Here is an 18,905-nt window from a genome sequence, read left to right as displayed (position 1 = left end):
GAAACATCTGTTCATTTGAGGGAGCACCAAAATCCACTGGATGGCTTGTTCAAACACAGACTGCTGGGCCCCACCCCTAAATTTCTGATGCAGCGGGTCTGGGGTGGAGCTCGAGAATTTGCATTTCGAACAAGTTCCCAGGTGATATTGCTGCTGCCGGTCCTGGAGCGCACTTTGAGAACCACTGCCTAATACCAGGATTTCTCCACTGTCATTATCCCACTCAGGCATGTTATGTCACGTCCAGCCTACCCTATTACAATGGGCTCAATTCAAAGAATTTGAAGTCTAGTATATTCACCTAGCACTTGGCATATGTGACTGTATATTCTTAATTAACTTAAAAAAATAACCCTTTCACCCATCTTAAAGGTGCAAAAAAACCTAAAAGATATAAGAAGGAAGGACAGGATCTGCTTTGCTCTTGCCAATTACTCAGAGAATGACTTTTTGTTATACGAGGTGGTGCAGTAAAAGCTTTCTGGATTCACTAAATCCCTGGATTAAGAACTCACCGAAGCCGGCTCACCAGATTAACCAACACTCCCCTTGCCCTACTGCAAAACCGGATGGATGCCATGCCTTCAGCAGCCGGAGGACCATTGCTAGTGTGACCAGCCACTAACCCCCCTGATGACTTCACGACGTGACTGTGTGCCTCTCAAGAGTCAGCTGGGTTGGTTCTTCAATCAGTTACTCTTGTTATTAAATCATGTCATCATATGTGACAAATTGATAACACGGAAGCTGGAAAAGAAAACGGATGTTTCTATAAACCCAGTTGAATGCTCTGGAAAAAATTCTTTAAAAGTTAGTTGGTACGTGTCATTGTGCCATTGACCAAACCCAAAGAATGCACTACCCTAAGAATGAAGCCTAATGTAAACTCCGGACTTTGGGTGATGATGATGTGTCAATGTGGGCTCATCAATTCTAACAAATGTACTTCTCTGGGGAGGTGGGGGGTGTTGATAGTGGGAGAGGCTATGCATGGGCTGGGGCAGGGAGTGTATGAGACATCTCTGCATCTTTTGCTAATAATTGCTGTGAATCTAAAACCTCTCAAAACCAAAATCAATAAGAAAGAAGAGGAAAAAAAGAAAAGAAAGCAGCAAAGCCCCAGCTTGACCCACTATGGTCATTCAGGATGAGCAAAAAATAAACTTTTGTCATAAGCCACTGATTGTGGGGGGAGTTCACTGGGTTAGGTGTGGTCCAGACAACGAGAGACTCTCAGATGGGGATGGAGGTGGAATTCTAAAAATCTGGACAACCAGGGTCTTCAGATCTACATCAACTTTTAAGAAGCTCAGGGGAGTGGTTCCTGTAAGAAGGATGTGGGAAAACTCCAGCCGGCTGGCTCAGATCAGGCTCAAAGACAAGGCTTTGGCCCTACATCAAAAGATTGGCGAATGAATATATAGCAATAGGTTTTGACATTAAAATAGAATATGTAAGGGTTGTAAGTATTATTTTTATCATTTCCTGTTTCGGTGGACTTTTCAATACACATACCAACTACTCATCTGATCAGATTGCCTAAGAGCTCCTACTACAGAATATTTTATTTAAAAAAAAAAAAGAGGGAGGGGGTTGTGCAGTTCCTAATTATTTATTAATTCCTATTTCATCTCTCTCCAGTCAGTAATATCTAACATTGACACAGCACATTACAGTTTATAAAACACTTTCAAGTCTATTTACCTCTCACAACTACTCTGGGTGGCAGGTGTTATTACCTCCTTTCCACAGGCTGGGAAAATGAGATTCAGAGAAGGGAAATAAAGGCTTCGAGTAAAGTAGGGCATTCAAGTAGGGCAAGAACTTAGACTTAATCGAAGCGCCTAACTTACCCCCAGGGCATTGTGTTCACAAAGGAATCAGAATACAAGCACTGAGCTTTTATCAGTTGAGGCCAAAGGCCTTCGGGTGTGAGGTAGGGGTTAAGGAATAGAGACTGTGCCCTGTTCACCTCTGGATCCTGGCATGTTGTAGGCCCTCGGGAACTATTCAATGCTTGGTTGAAAAAATGAGAAATGAATGAACGAATGAACAAACAAAGGAATGAAGAAACTTGGAGCAAGGCCCCTTCTCTCTCTGGTCTCAGTCACTCCATCTTTAACTTGAAAGCTAGGGTTCTCTTCCTTAGGAAAATGAACAGACATACACAATTTTGTCCTCTATTTCTGGATGTTCGTAGGACACCCTCCTGAACCACCACTATAGATTCCCTGAGATGGGGGTGGGGGAGGAATCTATGGAAACTTGAGTAGGAAGTTCTTGAATTTGAGGATCTGAGGTCCCTTCTAGCTCAGGTCGTGAGATCCAGCCCTGCATAGGGCTCTACGCTCAGCACGGGAGTCTGCTTGTCCCCTGTGCCCCCCCCCATTCATTTTCTCTCTCTCTCAAATAAAAAAATAAAATATTTTTTAAAGATTTTATTTATTTATTCATCAGAGAGAGAGAGAGAGCAAACACAAGCAGGGGAAGTGGCAGGCAGAGGGAGAAGCAGGCTTCCTGCTGAGCAAGGAGCACGATGTGGGACTTGATCCCAGGACCCCCGGGATCATGACCTGAGCTGAAGGCAGATGCTTAACTGACTGAGCCACCCAGGCATCCCAATAAATAAAATATTTTTTAAAATAGTTGTAATGATAACAACGACCATAATAATAGGATCCAGAAGTTTTGGGACACCAACTCTGGGCCAGGCACTGTGCTAAGAACTTTACCTCATCTCATCTCTCCAAAGCCCTATGATGCAGGCATTATCATTATTACCATCTCTGTTCTGCAGATGAAGACATCGAGGCTTAGAGAGACCAGAGAAGTTTCTCATGTTGCAGGTCAGGAAGTAGCATCCTTAGTTTCCAGTTTAGCATTGTGGACACCACAGCCTCAACACTCTCCCACCCCCACTCCAGCAGAGTATAAACCTATGACCTCCATGCAGCTGTTTTGAGGCCAAACTCAAGTTGCTGTATCTGGAGAAGGTATTACAAGGCTGGCAGCCATTCATTCATTCAAGCGTTCATTCAACAATCATGTATGAACACCTCTTACGGGCCAGGCTCGGACTGGTTAATGGGGGTTCACGAAGATGATGGTCCCTGCCCTCAAGCATGCAACTATTTATTGCATCATTCCTCTGACGTCCCTCATCCCAGAATCTCTGTGCGAGTGGTTACAATGCAGATTCTCAGCCCCCACTCCAGTCTCTGGAGTCACTTTCTGAGTTTGGAGCCTGGGAATCTGCATCTTACAAGCTCCCCCAGGCGAGTCATAGACGCTGAGGTGTGAGAACCCCTGGGTGGAGGGCGGGGTGACCTAGCTAAGCAAACAAAACAAGCAATCACTGCACAGAGAAGTTTTCTATACAGATCGTAGGGGTTGCCAGGGAAGGCTTCTTGGAGGAGGTGACCTTTAAGATGAAATCTGAGGAGTCAGCAGGAGTGAACAACACAAGAGGAAGGGGAGAGAGACAGCAATGAAGAACCTGGTGTCTGCCCTTAGGGAGCTCACAGTCAGAGGAACCGGGAGAGGAAGGTACAGCCTAGCAGAATGCTGAGGCCAGGGGCCTGGGGGAACATGGAAGAGATGCCTGGCTTAGCCGGAGGTATCAGGAAGACTTTGCAGAGGAAGTGACTGCTTTCCAGTCCTTTCTCAGTAGAAACATCTGCTTCATCCCATCTTGGGTGAAGAAAATGGGCGTGGAGTAGAATCTGGGCTGGCGGGGAGGTACGGTGTCCCAGGACGTTAGAGGCCTCCCTTATCAGCCTAGTGGTGGGAGGAAGCCGATCATCCTCTAATCTCAATGCTGTTTTCACCTCCATTGTCAATGCTAAGCCTTTGTTTGTTTGAACTAAGGCCTTCTATCTAGAGTCCTTAGCACCCAGCAGCAAATGGTGACATTTGAATGAGTGGAGGAGAATTCCTTTGTAAAGGGCCCCGGAGAACACCTGCTCCTTAGAGCCACTCCGTGAAAGAGCAATTGCAGAATCTCTTCCCAGTTGGAATGACCCTCATGGTCCCCATTGATAACTCATATTGAGGTGGGTAGTAGGATTCTGGCCCTGGCTAGCCTGGGTTCAAATTCACCCTTGCCACTTTCTAGTTACCTGTCCTTGGACACATGTTACTTGACTTTCCAATGCTTCAATTTCCTCCTCTGGCAAAGGAGGCTAATAATACCTACAGTCTCCAAAGAGGTTTGTTCATTTTTCCTTTTGTTTTTTGTGGGGGGGTTTTTTTGGGGGGGGGCGCGTTGTTTTGCTTTGTTTTTAAAGAACAGACTGAATTTTTCTACGAAGAGTGCTTAGCACACAGTAGGACCACAGAAAATGTTGGGTGTTCGCATTCAGACGCCAGGAACAGTGCAGAGTATTGGGGATACAGCAACAAAAGACAAATTAAATGCCTTCATAGAACTTACACTCTAATGCAAGAGATGGAGAACAAACCAAACTAAAAAACAAAACGAAACAAAGAACAGGTTACAATTTGTGCTATTTAAGAAAATGATACTTGGGACCCCTGGGTGGTGCAGTGGGCTGAGCCTCCAACTCTTGGTTTCGGCTCAAGTCATGATCTCAGGGTAGTGAGATGCAGCCCTGTGTCAGGCTCCGCTCTCAGCACGGAGTCTGCTAGAGACTCTCTCTCCCTCTCCCTCTGCCCCTCCGTGCCCCAAATAAATCTTAAAAAATAAAATGATACTCGCGTAGCACCTGGCTGGCCCAGTCAGAAAAGCTTGTGGTTCTTGACCTCGGGATTGTGAGTTTGAGCCCCATGTTGGGTGTAGAGATTATTTTTTAAAGATTTTATGTATGTATGTAATTATTTATTTGAGAGAGAGAGAGAGAGCAAATGCAAGCACAAGCCGGCGGGGGTGGGGGGGAGCTGCAGAGGGAGAGGGAGAAGCAGGACCCTCGGGGAGCAGGGAGCCCAATGCAGGGCTTGATTCCAGGGCCCTGGGATCATGACCTGAGCCGAAGGCAGACCCTTAACCGACTGAGCCACCCAGGTGCCCTGCGTGTAGAGATTATTTAATAAATAAACCTTAAAAATTATTTTTAAAAAATGATACTTGTGATAAAGACAGAGGGATTCCTTTGGAGAATGTGACCAGGCAAGGCCTCTCCTGGAAGGCTGATATTTAAGGGGAGGTACACCATGTGCCAAGCGGGGGAAGAGGGTTCCAAGCAGAGGGCCCAAGCAAAGGCCCTGAGGTGGGAATGAGGTTGGCTTGTTCAAGGAACAGAAAGGCAAACAGCTGGAGTGCGGCACAGGAAGGGATGAAGGCAAGATATGAATCTGGGTTCAGTTTGACCAGGAATTTCATCAAGTGTTTTAATTGTACCGCTTTGCAGCAGGGTTCAAGTTCATTCGATGTTCTCAAACTTGAATGGAGACCTGGAGTCTGATCGAGGTGTGAGAGTGGCCTTCATCAAAGGTGAGGTGTAACTAGACCTCCTCTCCAACAGAGTCATTTGTGCCAATGTCTGCCACCTTCCACACGAATAATGTATAATGTCAGGAACAATGCTATGTGCATAACCGGGGAGCGGATGGGGCCCAGGAATTAAGGAGAGGAACTGACCATGGGCTGGCCGGGCTCCCTTCACTTCCTCCCCTGCAAAGTCTACAAATAGAAACAAGGTTATAGGTGCCATTTAAATCAAACAATAGCTCTATAGGGTGGGTCCACAGGGGACTTTCACCTTCTAATTTATTTCCGTCTGAAGTTTTTACAACAGACATATTTTCTTTTCTCATTAGAACAACAAGAGCAAAATAATAATAATAAAAATCTTCAATGTAAAAAAAAATTTTTTAAGAACAATTAGTATTTGTTACTGTGCTGCCCGTCATGGGAACTGCAGACATAGGGATGTGGTGACTACCTGGGTGGAGTTTAGGCTGTAGCGGTAGGTGCATGACGCTGTCAGATGAAAACAGAAGATAGGACGTTATATTGCTTGGTAGAGTCTGAAAGCTGTGTCAGAATTTAAAGAAGCAGAATTTTGGGGCGCTTGGGTGGCTCGGTCGGTTGAACGTCTGACTCTTGATTTTGGCTTAGGTCATGATCTCAGGGTGCTGGGATCGAGCCCACATGGGGCTCCCTACTCAGCGGGGAGTCTGTTTCTCCCTCTGCCCCTCCCCCTGCTCGTTCTCTCTCTCTCAAACAAATAAAATCTTTTTAAAAATAAAGAAACAGAATCACCTTGTTTAAAAAAACACTGACTAAGCCCTGTGTTTGGTGTTGGGATACAGGAGCATGCTCTCATGGAGCTCCCAGGCTCCTTAGACATTAGGGAGATGAGGAGTGGAAAGAGCACTCCTGGCAGAGGGAACAGCATGAGCAAAGCCCCTGAGGTCGGAAATAAAAATAGAAACAGATAGAAACGGAAAGAAGGCTAGCTCAGAGGATGTGTCCTGAGTGAAAATAGTGGAGAGAGGCAGTGATTGTATCCTTCAGGATGGGGGAGGTCAGAATGAGGGTTTTTTCCTAAGGGAACAGGAAGCCATTGAAGGGTTGCAAAGTGGAATGGTGGCATAGTCAGAATTGTGCTTTAGAAGGGTCACCCTGGCTGCTAAATGGAGAATAGACTGGAGGCAGTGAGCTGTAAGGAGACTATAGCAGTAGTCCAGGCAAGAGAGAACAGTGGCCATAACGGAAGGAGGGATGGAGAAGATGAGATAGACAGTTCCTTCTTTTCTTTTTTTTTATGTCGGCTCCATGCTCTGCATGAACTCACGACCCTGAGATTGAGAACTGAGCTGAGATCAAGAGTCAGATGCTTAACCGACTGAGCCACCCAGGCGCCCCAAGAGAGACATTTTTTTAAGGTTTTATTTATTTATTTATTTATTTATTTATTTATTTGATAGAGAGAGAGAGCAAGCATGACTAGGGGAGCAGCAGGCAGAGGGAGCAGCAGGCTCCCTGCTGAGCAAGGAACCCGACGGAGGGACTCCATCCCAGTACCCTGAGATCATGACCTGAGCCGAAGGCAGATGCTTAAAGACTGAACCACCCAGGCACTCCAAGAGAGACATTTCTAAGGTAAAATCCAGTTGGTGGTTGACTGGATGTAGGGATGAAGGGGAAGGAGACAATGAGACAGACTGTTTGTTAGTGTGGGGACTACATGGATGGTGGCGCTGTTCTCAGGCCACCTAACCACTGCCAAGAGATGCCTGAAATTAATAATCTAGTGGGAGAGCTAGGCAGGGAGACAACCATCCATCACATACGGGATAATGAAATGTGCAAGAAGAGAGATGCTGGCAGAGCCTCTGGGGGCAAAGAGGGAGGGGAATGGATTCTGGGTGGGGAGCCTCAAAGGGCAAAGAGATCACAATAGATGGAGCAGTTGGAGAGAAGCTGGAGACGAGGAGGCTGGGACGATGACACATGATATAGGGCTTAGAGAAGACCTATGTGGTTGAGACTTAAAGTGGGTGGAGATGCCCCTGGGAGGCCCTACCCAGCCGTCCAAGGAGTCAGTGAAGAGAACTCACATCAGTTTTAGAAGAGGACTTGGTCCTTTCCGTGTTTTAGAAAATCGGTGGTGAATGTGTAAGAGGCAGTATAAATAGGTGCTCATCTATGCACAGAATATCTCTAGAAGATTCATTAGCAATCTCCAGTATGGTCACCTTCTTTGCAATAAAACTATGTTGGAGGACAGGGATGGGAGGTGACTTTTCCTTCTTCATTTTTATTTTTTTATTTTTTGGTAATTTGAACCATGTAGATGTATTACCTATTTGATACTCCAATACTTAAATAATTATTAAGAAAAAAGCATGTAGTGGGGGTGCCTGGCTGGCTCAGTCAGTGGAGCCTGCGACTCTTGCTCTCGGAGTCATGAGTTCCAGCCCCACGTTGGACGTAGAGCCTACTTAAAAAAAAAAAAAAAAAAAAAAAAAAAAAAAAAAAAAAGCATGTACTGGTTGAATGAAAGACTGGAGTCAGACAGCTGTGCATTTGATCTTGCCTCAGTCAAGCTTGTCTCTAGCTGTGTCAATTTTTGTTTCTCCAAGGCCCAGTTTCCTCATCTGTAAAATGGGATAAGAGTACTTCTTACTTCATGGGTTGTTGGAAGAATTAAATGAGATGATATATGTCAAGTGCCAGCACTGCAGTAAGGATAGGCTAAATAGATGTTATTACTATTAATAATTTAATGGTTAAGTAGGATGGGCACACACCCCCTCCAAGAGTAAACTCAGCTTGACACACAGGGACGGGTCAAGGGAAGGGATTTGGAATCAAACACAGCTGAGGTCTAAGTGAGGACTACCTCTCTAAGTCGCAGTGGCCCTCCTCTGCAAATGGGGATGCTAACACACCTCCCTCCTAAGATCAAAGAGCTACTGGGTGGGGACAGTGGGTCAAGGCCAAGTGCAAAGCCTTGTCAGTTATGAGTTAGGAAGATGAAGATTTTCAGGATGATCTCTCTTTCTCTCTCTCTCCAGCCCCCCACACCCTCAACCCCAACCCAGGGGGCTTTTCAGTCTCTCCTGTCTGCCTCGCACTAAGCAATGAGTTGGGGGAGGTGCGGACATTCTCTAGAAAGTGAAGTTTTCTCTTTTTGTTCCAATCCAGGGAAGATGCAGGAAAAATTTCAGAAGCAAGACCTTAAGGAGGAGCCCTGAGGCGCAGGCCGGGCTCCCTCTATCCCTCTCGCAGGTTCCACCTCCCTCCCTCCTTCAAGGATCCTGAGAGCGGACAGCCACGTTGAAGGTAGCAGGCACTCCTCTTCTCAGTCAAGACTCGTGGGCGGTGCCCGCACATGCGGAGCCTGCCACCCACAGGGAGAGAGCGGTACTGCAGGCGCGGGTGCCAGAGAAGCCCCAGTCCAGTCAACCTTGGGTCAATATCTGTTCAGCGCCTTTTCTGCGTCAGGCGAAGGGGTCCCTGTCCTCATGGGGTTTACAGTCCGATGGGAAGACTACCAGCAACAGAAGTGCAGGTAGCAATTTCATAATCTGCTTTTTGCTGAAAGCCTTGTTTTTTGTTTTTGTTTCAGTTTTTAAGATTTATTTATTTTAGAGAAAGAGCACGAGCTAGAGGGGCAGATGGAGAGGGAGAGACAATCTCAAGCCGACTCCGTGGTGAGCTTGGAGTCGATGTGGGGGCTCGATTTCATGATTATGAGATCACGACCTGAGCATAAACCAAGAGTCGTGCTCTTAACTGACTGCACCACCCAGGCGCCCCTGAAAGCCTTTGTTCTTATAACACAAGTGATATATATTCATCGCAGTAAATTTTAAAAGAAAATTAGTACTCACACATTACTTCTGTTAACGTGTGAGTATAGTCCCTTCAGTATTTCTTTGTGCATTTTACAAAAAGTGGAAACACACATTTCATAACATTTTGTAGCCTGTTTTGTGGTGTTTAACAGCTTTATTGAGATATATTTTACATAACATACACCAGCTTTGCTTTTAACTTAACAGTGGAAGGAAGGAATTAAATAATAATTTAATACAAATTGCTATTTGTTGAGCAAGGGGCTGAGATTTTTCACATACATCATCACATTCAGTCCTCCCCCAAACCGTAGTAGGTAGGTACTAACATCTTCTTCATTCTGAGATGAAGAAACTGAGACACAGAAAAGGAAAGTGAGAGGCACCGGGCTGGCTCAGTCGGTGGAGCATGCAACTCTTGATCTTGAGGTTGTGAGTTCAAGCCCCATGTTGGGCCTAGAAATTACATGAATAAAAAAAGGGGGGGGAGTGATTTGTCCAGTAAAAATAGCAGAGACAGGATTTTAATTCAGCTCTGTCTGAGAACGTAAGTGTTGTTGTATTTTTTAAAAAGTAATCTCTATACCCAACATGGGTCTCAAACTCATGACCCTGAGATTGAGAGTTGCACGCCCCTCTGCCTGAGCCAGCCAGGTGCCCTGAGAACATGAGTTGTTTTTTTTTTTTTTTTAAGATTTTATTATTTGAGAGAGAGAGAGAGAGCGCATGGGGGAGGGGCAGAGGGAGCTGGAGAAGCAGACTCCCTGCTGAGCAGGAAGCCCGATGCAGTACTGGATCCCAGGACCCCAGGATCATGACCTGAGCCAAAGACAGATGCTTAACTGACTGAGCCACCCAGGTGCCCCGAGAATATGAGTTCTTAACCATTTTGCTATGCCTGCTCTGTGCCAAGCTGTATGGAATTCAGGAGAATCAGGGGGAAAGGGGGGGAAAGGCTCTCCTGGAGCTCAGAGTGGAAACAAGGACGTAGAATGGTCTTCATACACGGTGCAGTGAGCTTGAACTTCACTGGGGGACCAGAGCAAGGAGCCGTGATGCAATCAGGAAAGGCTGCCTGTAGGAAAAAGGACTGGGTACGGTGTGTGTAGGCATAGATGGATAACAGGGTGGGAAAGGCACTTCTAGCCTTTCTAGCCCCTGAGGGGCCAGCCTCAGCAAAGTCTCAGGTGCAGATGTGTGTATGAGCACAAACAGGGACCAGTAAGCGAAAATAATTGAGCACCAAATTCTATGGTAATAAAGAGATGGATGTCACCTGCCGTCCTCCCTCCAAAAACTACACAGAAGGTTGGGGGAACCATAGAAATAAATAATAGTTACCCTTCACTGTGCACACCCCACATTCCAGGTTCTCTACCTACACTATCACATTTAAGTTCACAACAACTCTGGAAGATTGGCAGTTGCTGGCCCCATTTATAAATGAAGAAAGAAGGCTCAGAGAAATAAGTGCCTTGCCGTAGGTCCCTAAGTAGAGGGGACTAGGGCCAAGAGAGTCAACTGAGGAGGCTCAGGGTCTGAATCCGGTGCTCTAACCTGCAAGCTACACTATTCTACCTGCCCTAAATGCCACAAAGAAACAGCCTTTCACAGCCAGTCCCCTATGCCAACCTCCAGGTGCATTACAGCCAGGCATCTTTGTAAATTGCAAAGCTGATCATCTCTCTCCTAGCTTAAAACCAAGCCTTCTCAGTACCCTTCAGATATAATCTCAATTCAGGACAAACTGCAGGACCCTTTAAGTTCTTGCTGCCTCTCTGCCTTCACACCTCCAGCCTTAAGGCACTGTTTGGAATCCCAGATACAGTACCCTTATCTTTTCTCTGTGGTGCTATCTGCCTGGAAAACTCTTCCTATCTCCCTTCCGATCCAAATTTGTCCCTGACTCATTCATATTTATTTGGGAAAGAGCCATGATTAGATGTCACCTCCTACAGAAAGACTTCCCGGATTGCCCCTCTATAATCCAGGCCCTTCTGTTCTGCTTCCATGACCCTATACTCCTTCTCCTAATCATGGCAGTAATAATACTAGTTAACAATTTTTGAGCATTCACTTTGTGCTAAGGTTACTTGAGTTATTGTAGCAATATCACACAGTAATTAAATGTGCAAGCTTTAGGACCAGACTTTCTGGATTTGAACCCTGGCTCAATCACTTAAAGGGCTGTGAAACTTAGGCAAACGATTTAACCTCCCTTTGTACCTCAGTTTTCTCTTCTATAAAATGGGGATAAGAATAGCACCTATTTCATAGGACTGTTATACCTGTGAAGGGCCAAGTACATGGTAAGTGCTTAATAAATGTTAGCTAATAGCTACTATTCTATTAAGTCCTTGTAATGACTCTAATTCACAGGTGGAGAATCTAAGAGGTAACTTGACTTCCCCTTGATTACATAGGTAAGTAGCAGACCTGGGACTTGAACTTGACACCAAGGTCCGTGCTGTACTGCTTCCCATTGTAGAACCCATCACACTGGTTGTAATAATTGTTTACTTGTAAGTCTCTCCCTCTAGACTGGGTGTTCCATGAGGGTCACTTCTGTCACCCCAGTCCAGGGACACAGTTGAGATCCTAATTAAAGGAACTAATGATGCCGAACAGCTCAGACAAGTTATTCAGAAGATGGAGGTGGCGGTCATAGCACCCTAGCTTCCCCTGCAGTGTGCTTTGGAAAAAGCCTTCAGTGCCTTCTCCTAGGATTAGTCTCTTAGCAGACAAATATTTATTGGTCCAGGAACTGGAGGTGCTCTTATTGGGAAAAGCCACATTAGGAATAGCAGGCAGGATACCCCCAGATAAGCTTTCCCCTAAGCAAGCCCTGTCCTTGGCTAGGCAGCCTCCCCCAGTCTTACAACAATGCCTCCCTCATCAGCTGCCCCTGGTATTGAGATGCCCACCTGCCAGCTCCCTGTTTCAAGGAAATAGAGCAGCAGAGACCTTAGTAGCTTCAGCATGAGCATAAACATCTCCAGCTGCCAGAGAGGATGACGTCAAATCCAGGCCCGGCTGGCCATGGCCTTGGGGAGGCTGCCTGCACAGAGAGGCCTGGTGCCCTGGGGGTCACTGTGAGAGGCAGCACAAGCTGGGAACTGCCAGTTCAGTACCCTGAGGACACAGTTGATGGTTCTGTCCATTCTCAAGGACACCACAACTTGAAATATTTTTCTTTCCAAACCCACTGATGTCAGAAATCACATAGCTGTTCCTTTTCTTTTCAGAGCCTCGGATCAACATGAACTTGACAGGGTGACCTCTTGGGCTTGATATCATTCTACCTAAAGCAAAGCCTGTATGGCTTTGAGGTTAAAAGAACGGGCTTGAGGGACGCCCGGATGGCACAGTCGGTTAGGCGTCTGCCTTCAGCTCAGATCATGATCCCAGGGTCCTGGGATCAAGTCCTGCGTTGGGCTCAATGCTCAGTGGGGAGCCTGCTTCTCCTTCTTCTTGTCGCTCCCCCTGCTTGTACTTTCTCTCTCTGATAAATAAATAAAATCTTAAAAAAAAAAAAAAAAGAACTGGCTTGAGTCCCAAACTGCCTGGGTCTAAAGCACTTGTTGCAAGTTTTTTTTTTTGTTTTGTTTTTTTTTTTTAGATTTTATTTATTTGACAGAGAGAGACACAGTGAGAGAGGGAACACAAGCAGGGGGAGTGGGAGAGGGAGAAGCAGGCTCCCAGTGGAGCAGGGAGCCCGATATGGGGCTCGATCCCAGGACCCTGGGATCATGACCTGAGCTGAAGGCAGACACTTAATGACTGAGCCACCCAGGCGCCCCTAAAGATTTCTGACTTTGGGCAATTTCCTACACCTCCCAGAGTCTCAGTTTCCCTATATTAAAAGTGGGTAGAATAGTATCTGATTCACAGGATCTTGGTTGAGATTAATCTATATTCAGTGAGTGCCTATCAGGTGCCAAGTGCTGGGGTCATGCCGGTGAACAAAACATAGTCCGTGCCCCACGGTGTTTGGTGAAGGAAAGCAGACAATAAACCAATAAATACTTAATACAGCAGATGGTGGTAAGTGCCATGAAGATAGATAAGGCACAGTAAGGAGGATAGAGTGTCGGGGGGGGGGGAGTTATTTCACTTCTGGGTGGTCTGGGAAGGCCTTTCTGATAAGAGGACTTCTTACAGCCCCCTGAGTGAAATAAGGAAGCAATTCATGGGGCCATCTGGGAGAAAACTCTTCCAGGCCGAGAAATGAGCATGTGCAACAGTCCTGAGGTAGGAGCATGGGTGGCACGTCCAAGGAAAGGCAGGAAGGCCAATGTAGCTGGAGTGAAATGGGCAAGGGGGCAAGGAGAAAGGATGATGTGAGAGAGGTGGGCAGGAACAGGGCGTGTAGGACTCGGTAGCTTACTCTAAGGACTTTGGTAGTGAGATGGGAGCCATGGGAGGATTTAGAGCCAAGGAGGAAGATGATCTGACAGATTTTAAAGGATCCTTCTGACTGCCATGTAGAGAATAGACTGTAAGGGGACCAGGTAGCAGGAAGACCAGTCAGGAGGCTGGTGCAATTGTCCAGGTAAGGGATGAGAGCACTTTTGATCAAACTGGTAGCAGTGGGCAGTAGGAAATGGTCAGATTCTGGATGTGTCTGAAGGAAGAGCTGGCAGGATTTTTTGATGGATTGGATATAAAGTGTGTGTGTGTGTGTGTGTGTGTGTGCACGCACACATGAGAGAGAGAGGGGGAAAGTGAGGAGAGAGAGAGAGGGAGAAGAGTCAAAGATGACTCTAAAGTGTTTAACTTGAGGAATGGAGTAGTGACTTAGTGAGGGTGGGAAGACAATTTGTGTAAAGTGCTTACCATGGATATGGGCACAAAGCAAAGGCCCCAAACTATTAGCTATTCTTTATATTGTTGATTTTGGTCTCCTGGGCTGTCCAAACTCAGTCACCTGAGGCTTTGGAAATGGTGAGCATACCTGGCAATAACATCATAAGCATCATGCCTAAGTATGTGTGCTGCGAGCTAAGCACATGATAGAATCTTTACTTAACAGTACCTCCCTGAAAAGTGTACAAAAGCCCTATGAGAAAAGTATTTGTTGAATTTTTAATATATTTCAGACATTTTTCATTTAATCCTTTCTCCACCACTAGAATGTAAGTTACATGAGAGAGATCCCACGCCTGCTGTGTACTACCGCACATGCCTGGCACATAGTAGGCACCTTAGTTAATATTTATTAAATGAAATCTCATTATTATAGATGGAGGCTGAGTCACATCCGAAAGTGGAGCTGGGTTCTGATAAATATTTATTGGATAAAGGGATGAATAAATGGGTATTACATTCCCATTTTAGAGAAGAGGAACAGCTCGTGGCAGACCAAAGAATTGAACCCAGGATATCCCGATCCTTGAACATGGACCCTTTCCATGGCACACTATGGGCTGTGTTTGAGGATGCCTAGGGATCTGATGATGCTGATGTATCATACGGTGTACCATAATATGGAAAAACCCTGGCTACTCAGAGAAGAAAGATCTACTGCGAGATCAGATTGTGATGGTCTAGTAACACGATCCTAAATTTTTGTCTTCATGAAACTGCATAGCCTTATTGTATCTTATGTGCCCAAGGTTACACAGGGTGTAAGGGATGGAAACAAAATGTGAATCCAATCTTGCCACAGCAGTGTCCCTATTTGTTCCCCTACTCAGGGGTTTTTAACCTGGGGCACAAAGACTCTGAGGGGGTCTCTGGTTGTACTTTATAGTACGTTCTTCCCCCAACATTGTGTGCTTAGGAGCAGGTGCATTTTGGGGGGGAAAGGGTTCATTGCTTCCATTATATTCTCAAAGGGGCCATGATCCAAAAGTTTCCTTTCATTTTCTCTTAGGAATCTTTTTTTTTTTTTTTGGCTTAAAAAAACCCAAATTTATTCTCTCACAGTTCTGGAGCTAGAAATCCAAAATCAAGGTGTTAGCAGGGCCATGCTTCGCCCGAATAACCTCTAGGGAAAAACCCATCCCGTGTCTCTTCTAGCTTCTTTGTCTTTTTGGCCACATCACTCCAATCTCTACCTAAGTCATCACATTGCCTTCTCCTCTATTATTATTATTATTATTTTAATTTTTAAAAAAGATTTTATTTATTTATTTGAGAGACAGAGAGTGCGGGAGCGTGAGTAAGGGGGAGAGGCAGAAGGAGAGGGAGAAGCAGACAGGGAGCCTGATGCGGGGCTCTATTGCAGGAAGCTGGGATCATGTCCTGAGCCCCAGGCGGACCTTAACCGGCTGAGCCACCCAGCCGCCCCTAGTTTTTATTTTTATTTTTTGAGATTTATTTGAGAGAAAGAGCACGAGCAGCATGAGGGACAGAGGGAGAAACAGACTCCTGCTGAGCAGGGAGCCTGATATGGGGCAGGATCCCAGGACCCTGAGATCATGACCTGAGCCGTAGTCAGACCGTTTAACCGACTGAGCCACCCAGGCGCCCCCCTCCCTTAATTTTTAATTTTAAAATTGTTTTAAAATTAAAATTTAATTTTAAAATTGATAGAAGAAAAAAAAAGAACTCGGGGAAGGAGATTGAAGAGACGAAACATGCTAATTTTTGTTTCCCGAAGGGAGAGAAGGCTAACATGAGGAAAAAAGCCTGAAGTTAAGGATGTTGAGGCAGGATTAAAATCCAGATCTTCCGGCACCAATTCCAGGGCTCCTTCTGGTTCCCGTTGCTATTCATTCATTCATTCACTCACTCACACATTCATTTGTACTAAATACCTGCTACGTGCCAGGTACAATTCCAGGCTCTGGGAATGGTGCTCTGGGAAACTCTGGCATCATAGAGTTTATATTCTAGTAGGGGAGACACACATAATGATGACGACAATTCTTATGTCAAGTGCAAAGAAAAATGACGTCACAGAACGGGGAGGAACAGGAATGGCATTTTATATGGGGTGTTCTGAGCTCAGAACCTCCAGTTGCTGTCCGCGGACTCCAACCGAGCCAGCGTGCCCTCCACAAATCTCACTTTCACGGTTAGCCTCGCCTAGCCTCACCAGGGTGGGGACTGTATGGAGAGGGGCGTGCACACGGGAGGTGCAGAGCGCATGCTCCTTCAAGATGGGTGGCTCTGGGGAGTTTAGGAACCCCGACGACCGGGAGGATAGTACGCAGGCTCCTCGCGTTAAGACGAGTAGGAAGGATCCGCCCAATAGAGCTTTCTTTTGAGGTTGTGGTCCCGCCCCCAGCCCATTTTCTACTTCCGCTTCCGGCGCTGAGGCTGTCCGGGTCGAAAATGGTGGCGGCGGCGGCGGTGGCATCTCTGTCTCGGCTGTCTGGGCTGCTCGGTCGGCCCGGGGCACAGCTGGGGCGGTCCATGTCGAGTGGCGCCCACGGCGAGGAGGGCTCAGGTACTGGAGCTGCGTTTGGCGGGGCGGTCCTCAGCCCCACTCGAGCGAGACGGAGCAGGACTGTGACCTTGGCTTGAGGACTTGGGGTGGGGGAGGTGAGACCCGGGCGGGGTCCCCACACCAGGCCTGAGCGGTCGTGCCTCCTTTGCAGCTCGCATGTGGAAGGCGCTCACCTACTTCGTAGCGCTCCCCGGCGTAGGTGTGAGCATGCTGAATGTCTTTCTGAAGTCGCATCACGGAGAGCACGAGAGACCCGAGTTCGTCGCCTACCCCCATCTTCGCATCAGGTCCAAGGTAGGCTTTTGTAGGCTCTTCGAGCATCCATTCTCCTTTTATTACAAATGCCTAGTCTAAGTTCTTCGTTCTCTAAAATCGTGTACAATTTGTCATTTAATTCTTACAAAATTTTGTGTTTTCTGGTTCTATGGAAATGTAACAGACTTGGGGGGTCACATCTGTTTTCTTTTTCAAGGTCATGCAATAGGTGCCCTTCAGTTTTTCTTTTTTTCCTGATCCATCCCACCTCTGCCTTCTGATACTGTTCTGAAACAGTTGTCCGTTGTATGAGACTTGGAGGTTTGGGAATCTCCCATAGAGTGGCAAAATCGGAAGGTGATTCATGGTTCACCCTTCTAGGACCTGGGCATCTGGCAGGTACTAGCTGCATGATGAAGAGACTAACAGCTTCTCCTGCTCCTACCTCTGCTAGTTATTTTCTCAACTGTTTTATCCTTTGCTATTGATGTAGATGTGGTCATCTGTTTTCCATTGCTTGTAAGTATTCTTAACAAGAGGCCCTGCTGGCTCTGTAGTAACTGTTAGATCACTTAGGCAAGATAGGAATGGCCTTATAGAAACTTAAGCTAGATTCTTAGATTCAGAAAGAATCTTTGAGTCTGAGCCCCACTCCCACCCTTGTACAAAGATGTAAAAGCCATATAGCATAGTTTTCAACCTCAGTACTATTGACATTTGGGGCTGGATAATTCTTGTTGGGGTAAGGGGCTGTCCTGTGAGTCTTAGGATTTTTAACAGCAACCTTGACCTCTGCCCACTAGATGCCCTCTCCCAGATGTCTCCAGCTATTGCCCAGTGTCCTTGGGCAAAATCATCCGGGTTTGGAAACCAGTGCCCTAGAGCAATGTTTTTCAAAGGCAGCATGTAAAAAATTGAGGAGGGTAGATTGCAGTTTCCAATCCAGAGGTTTGTTTTAGATCTGGTATGGAGCCCAAAGTGTGCATTTAAGTAAGTATCTTCTCTCATTTACCCACCTCTGCCATTCTGATACAGGAGATGTGAGGATTATACTTTCATAAACACTGCACTGATAGACTGGTTGCCAGGGAGAGGCTTATGAATAATGCATTTGAGCTTGCTTTTCCTACTGCCTACTTTATAGGCTCTCTTGGAAGTTAAAAGAGCTCCCTTAAATTATGGGAAAGCTGAAATTTAAAAACGCCAGTAGTTAAAGGACTAATTGCCATTTTGTTTTTGTGTATAGTGTGTTACTTACCCTTTATCTGAAGCAGTTCATGGCAGTGCTATTTCTGAATTCTTTTCTGGAATTGCCTAATTGACATCTTCACTCCACAGCCCTTTCCCTGGGGAGATGGTAATCATACTCTATTCCATAACCCTCACGTGAATCCACTTCCAACCGGCTATGAAGATGAATAAAGAGAACCTGGACCACCACCCAGTGGGGACCACAGCACTGGTTTGGACCATGACTCTGCACACGGACCAGAAAAGTGTATGGGACCTTAAGCTCACCTTCCTTACTTGTATCAAATGATGACCAGCATACTAATCTTCCATCCCTTTGCTTATGGCGGGAGATGGCTTAAATAAATAACTTAGATTGGTCCATGATCTGAGAGTTGCATTCTTTGTTTTTCCCTCTAAAATCAGCATTGTTATTTTTGTTTCTGTAATGAAGTTTTTTGGCTGCTGTGTACAGGCCTCTGGATAACAGTGTTTATCAGGCTTGTCCTTGCATTCTTATGCCTGGGGTGGGTAAAGCAAAGGGACCCTAAGTGGAGCTAATTGAAGTATCAAGATTGGGTCCTGACAGCCTTTGGGTGGCAAAGATATTGAGTGGCCAGTAGAATACCTGCATTTTACACCTGAAAGAGGTGTCTTTGGTTCTCCAGAGGAAGTGCTTACTCTGTGTCCTAGCTTTCTCTTGTCCCATTCCACCAGCGTTTGCTGAAGAATATTCCCTATAGTCTAGTAATTGTCTCCA

The 18,905-nt window shown here is 46.1% G+C and overlaps 1 protein-coding gene across 1 annotated transcript; it reads left to right on the top strand.

Moving 5' to 3' along the window:
- Window positions 1-16,513: 16,513 nt before the first annotated feature.
- Window positions 16,514-18,532, top strand: LOC113267043 (cytochrome c oxidase subunit 6A1, mitochondrial). The gene is made up of 3 exons (XM_026515005.4): window positions 16,514-16,660; window positions 16,812-16,954; window positions 18,254-18,532. The coding sequence occupies exons 1-3, from the start codon at window positions 16,546-16,548 to the stop codon at window positions 18,335-18,337; spliced, it is 342 nt and encodes a 113-aa protein (XP_026370790.2). The 5' UTR covers window positions 16,514-16,545; the 3' UTR covers window positions 18,338-18,532.
- Window positions 18,533-18,905: the final 373 nt, after the last annotated feature.

The sequence above is a fragment of the Ursus arctos genome, unplaced genomic scaffold, assembly GCF_023065955.2.
Source record: "Ursus arctos isolate Adak ecotype North America unplaced genomic scaffold, UrsArc2.0 scaffold_34, whole genome shotgun sequence".
NCBI lineage: Eukaryota > Metazoa > Chordata > Mammalia > Carnivora > Ursidae > Ursus > Ursus arctos.
This window is presented reverse-complemented; position numbering and strand designations above follow the sequence as displayed.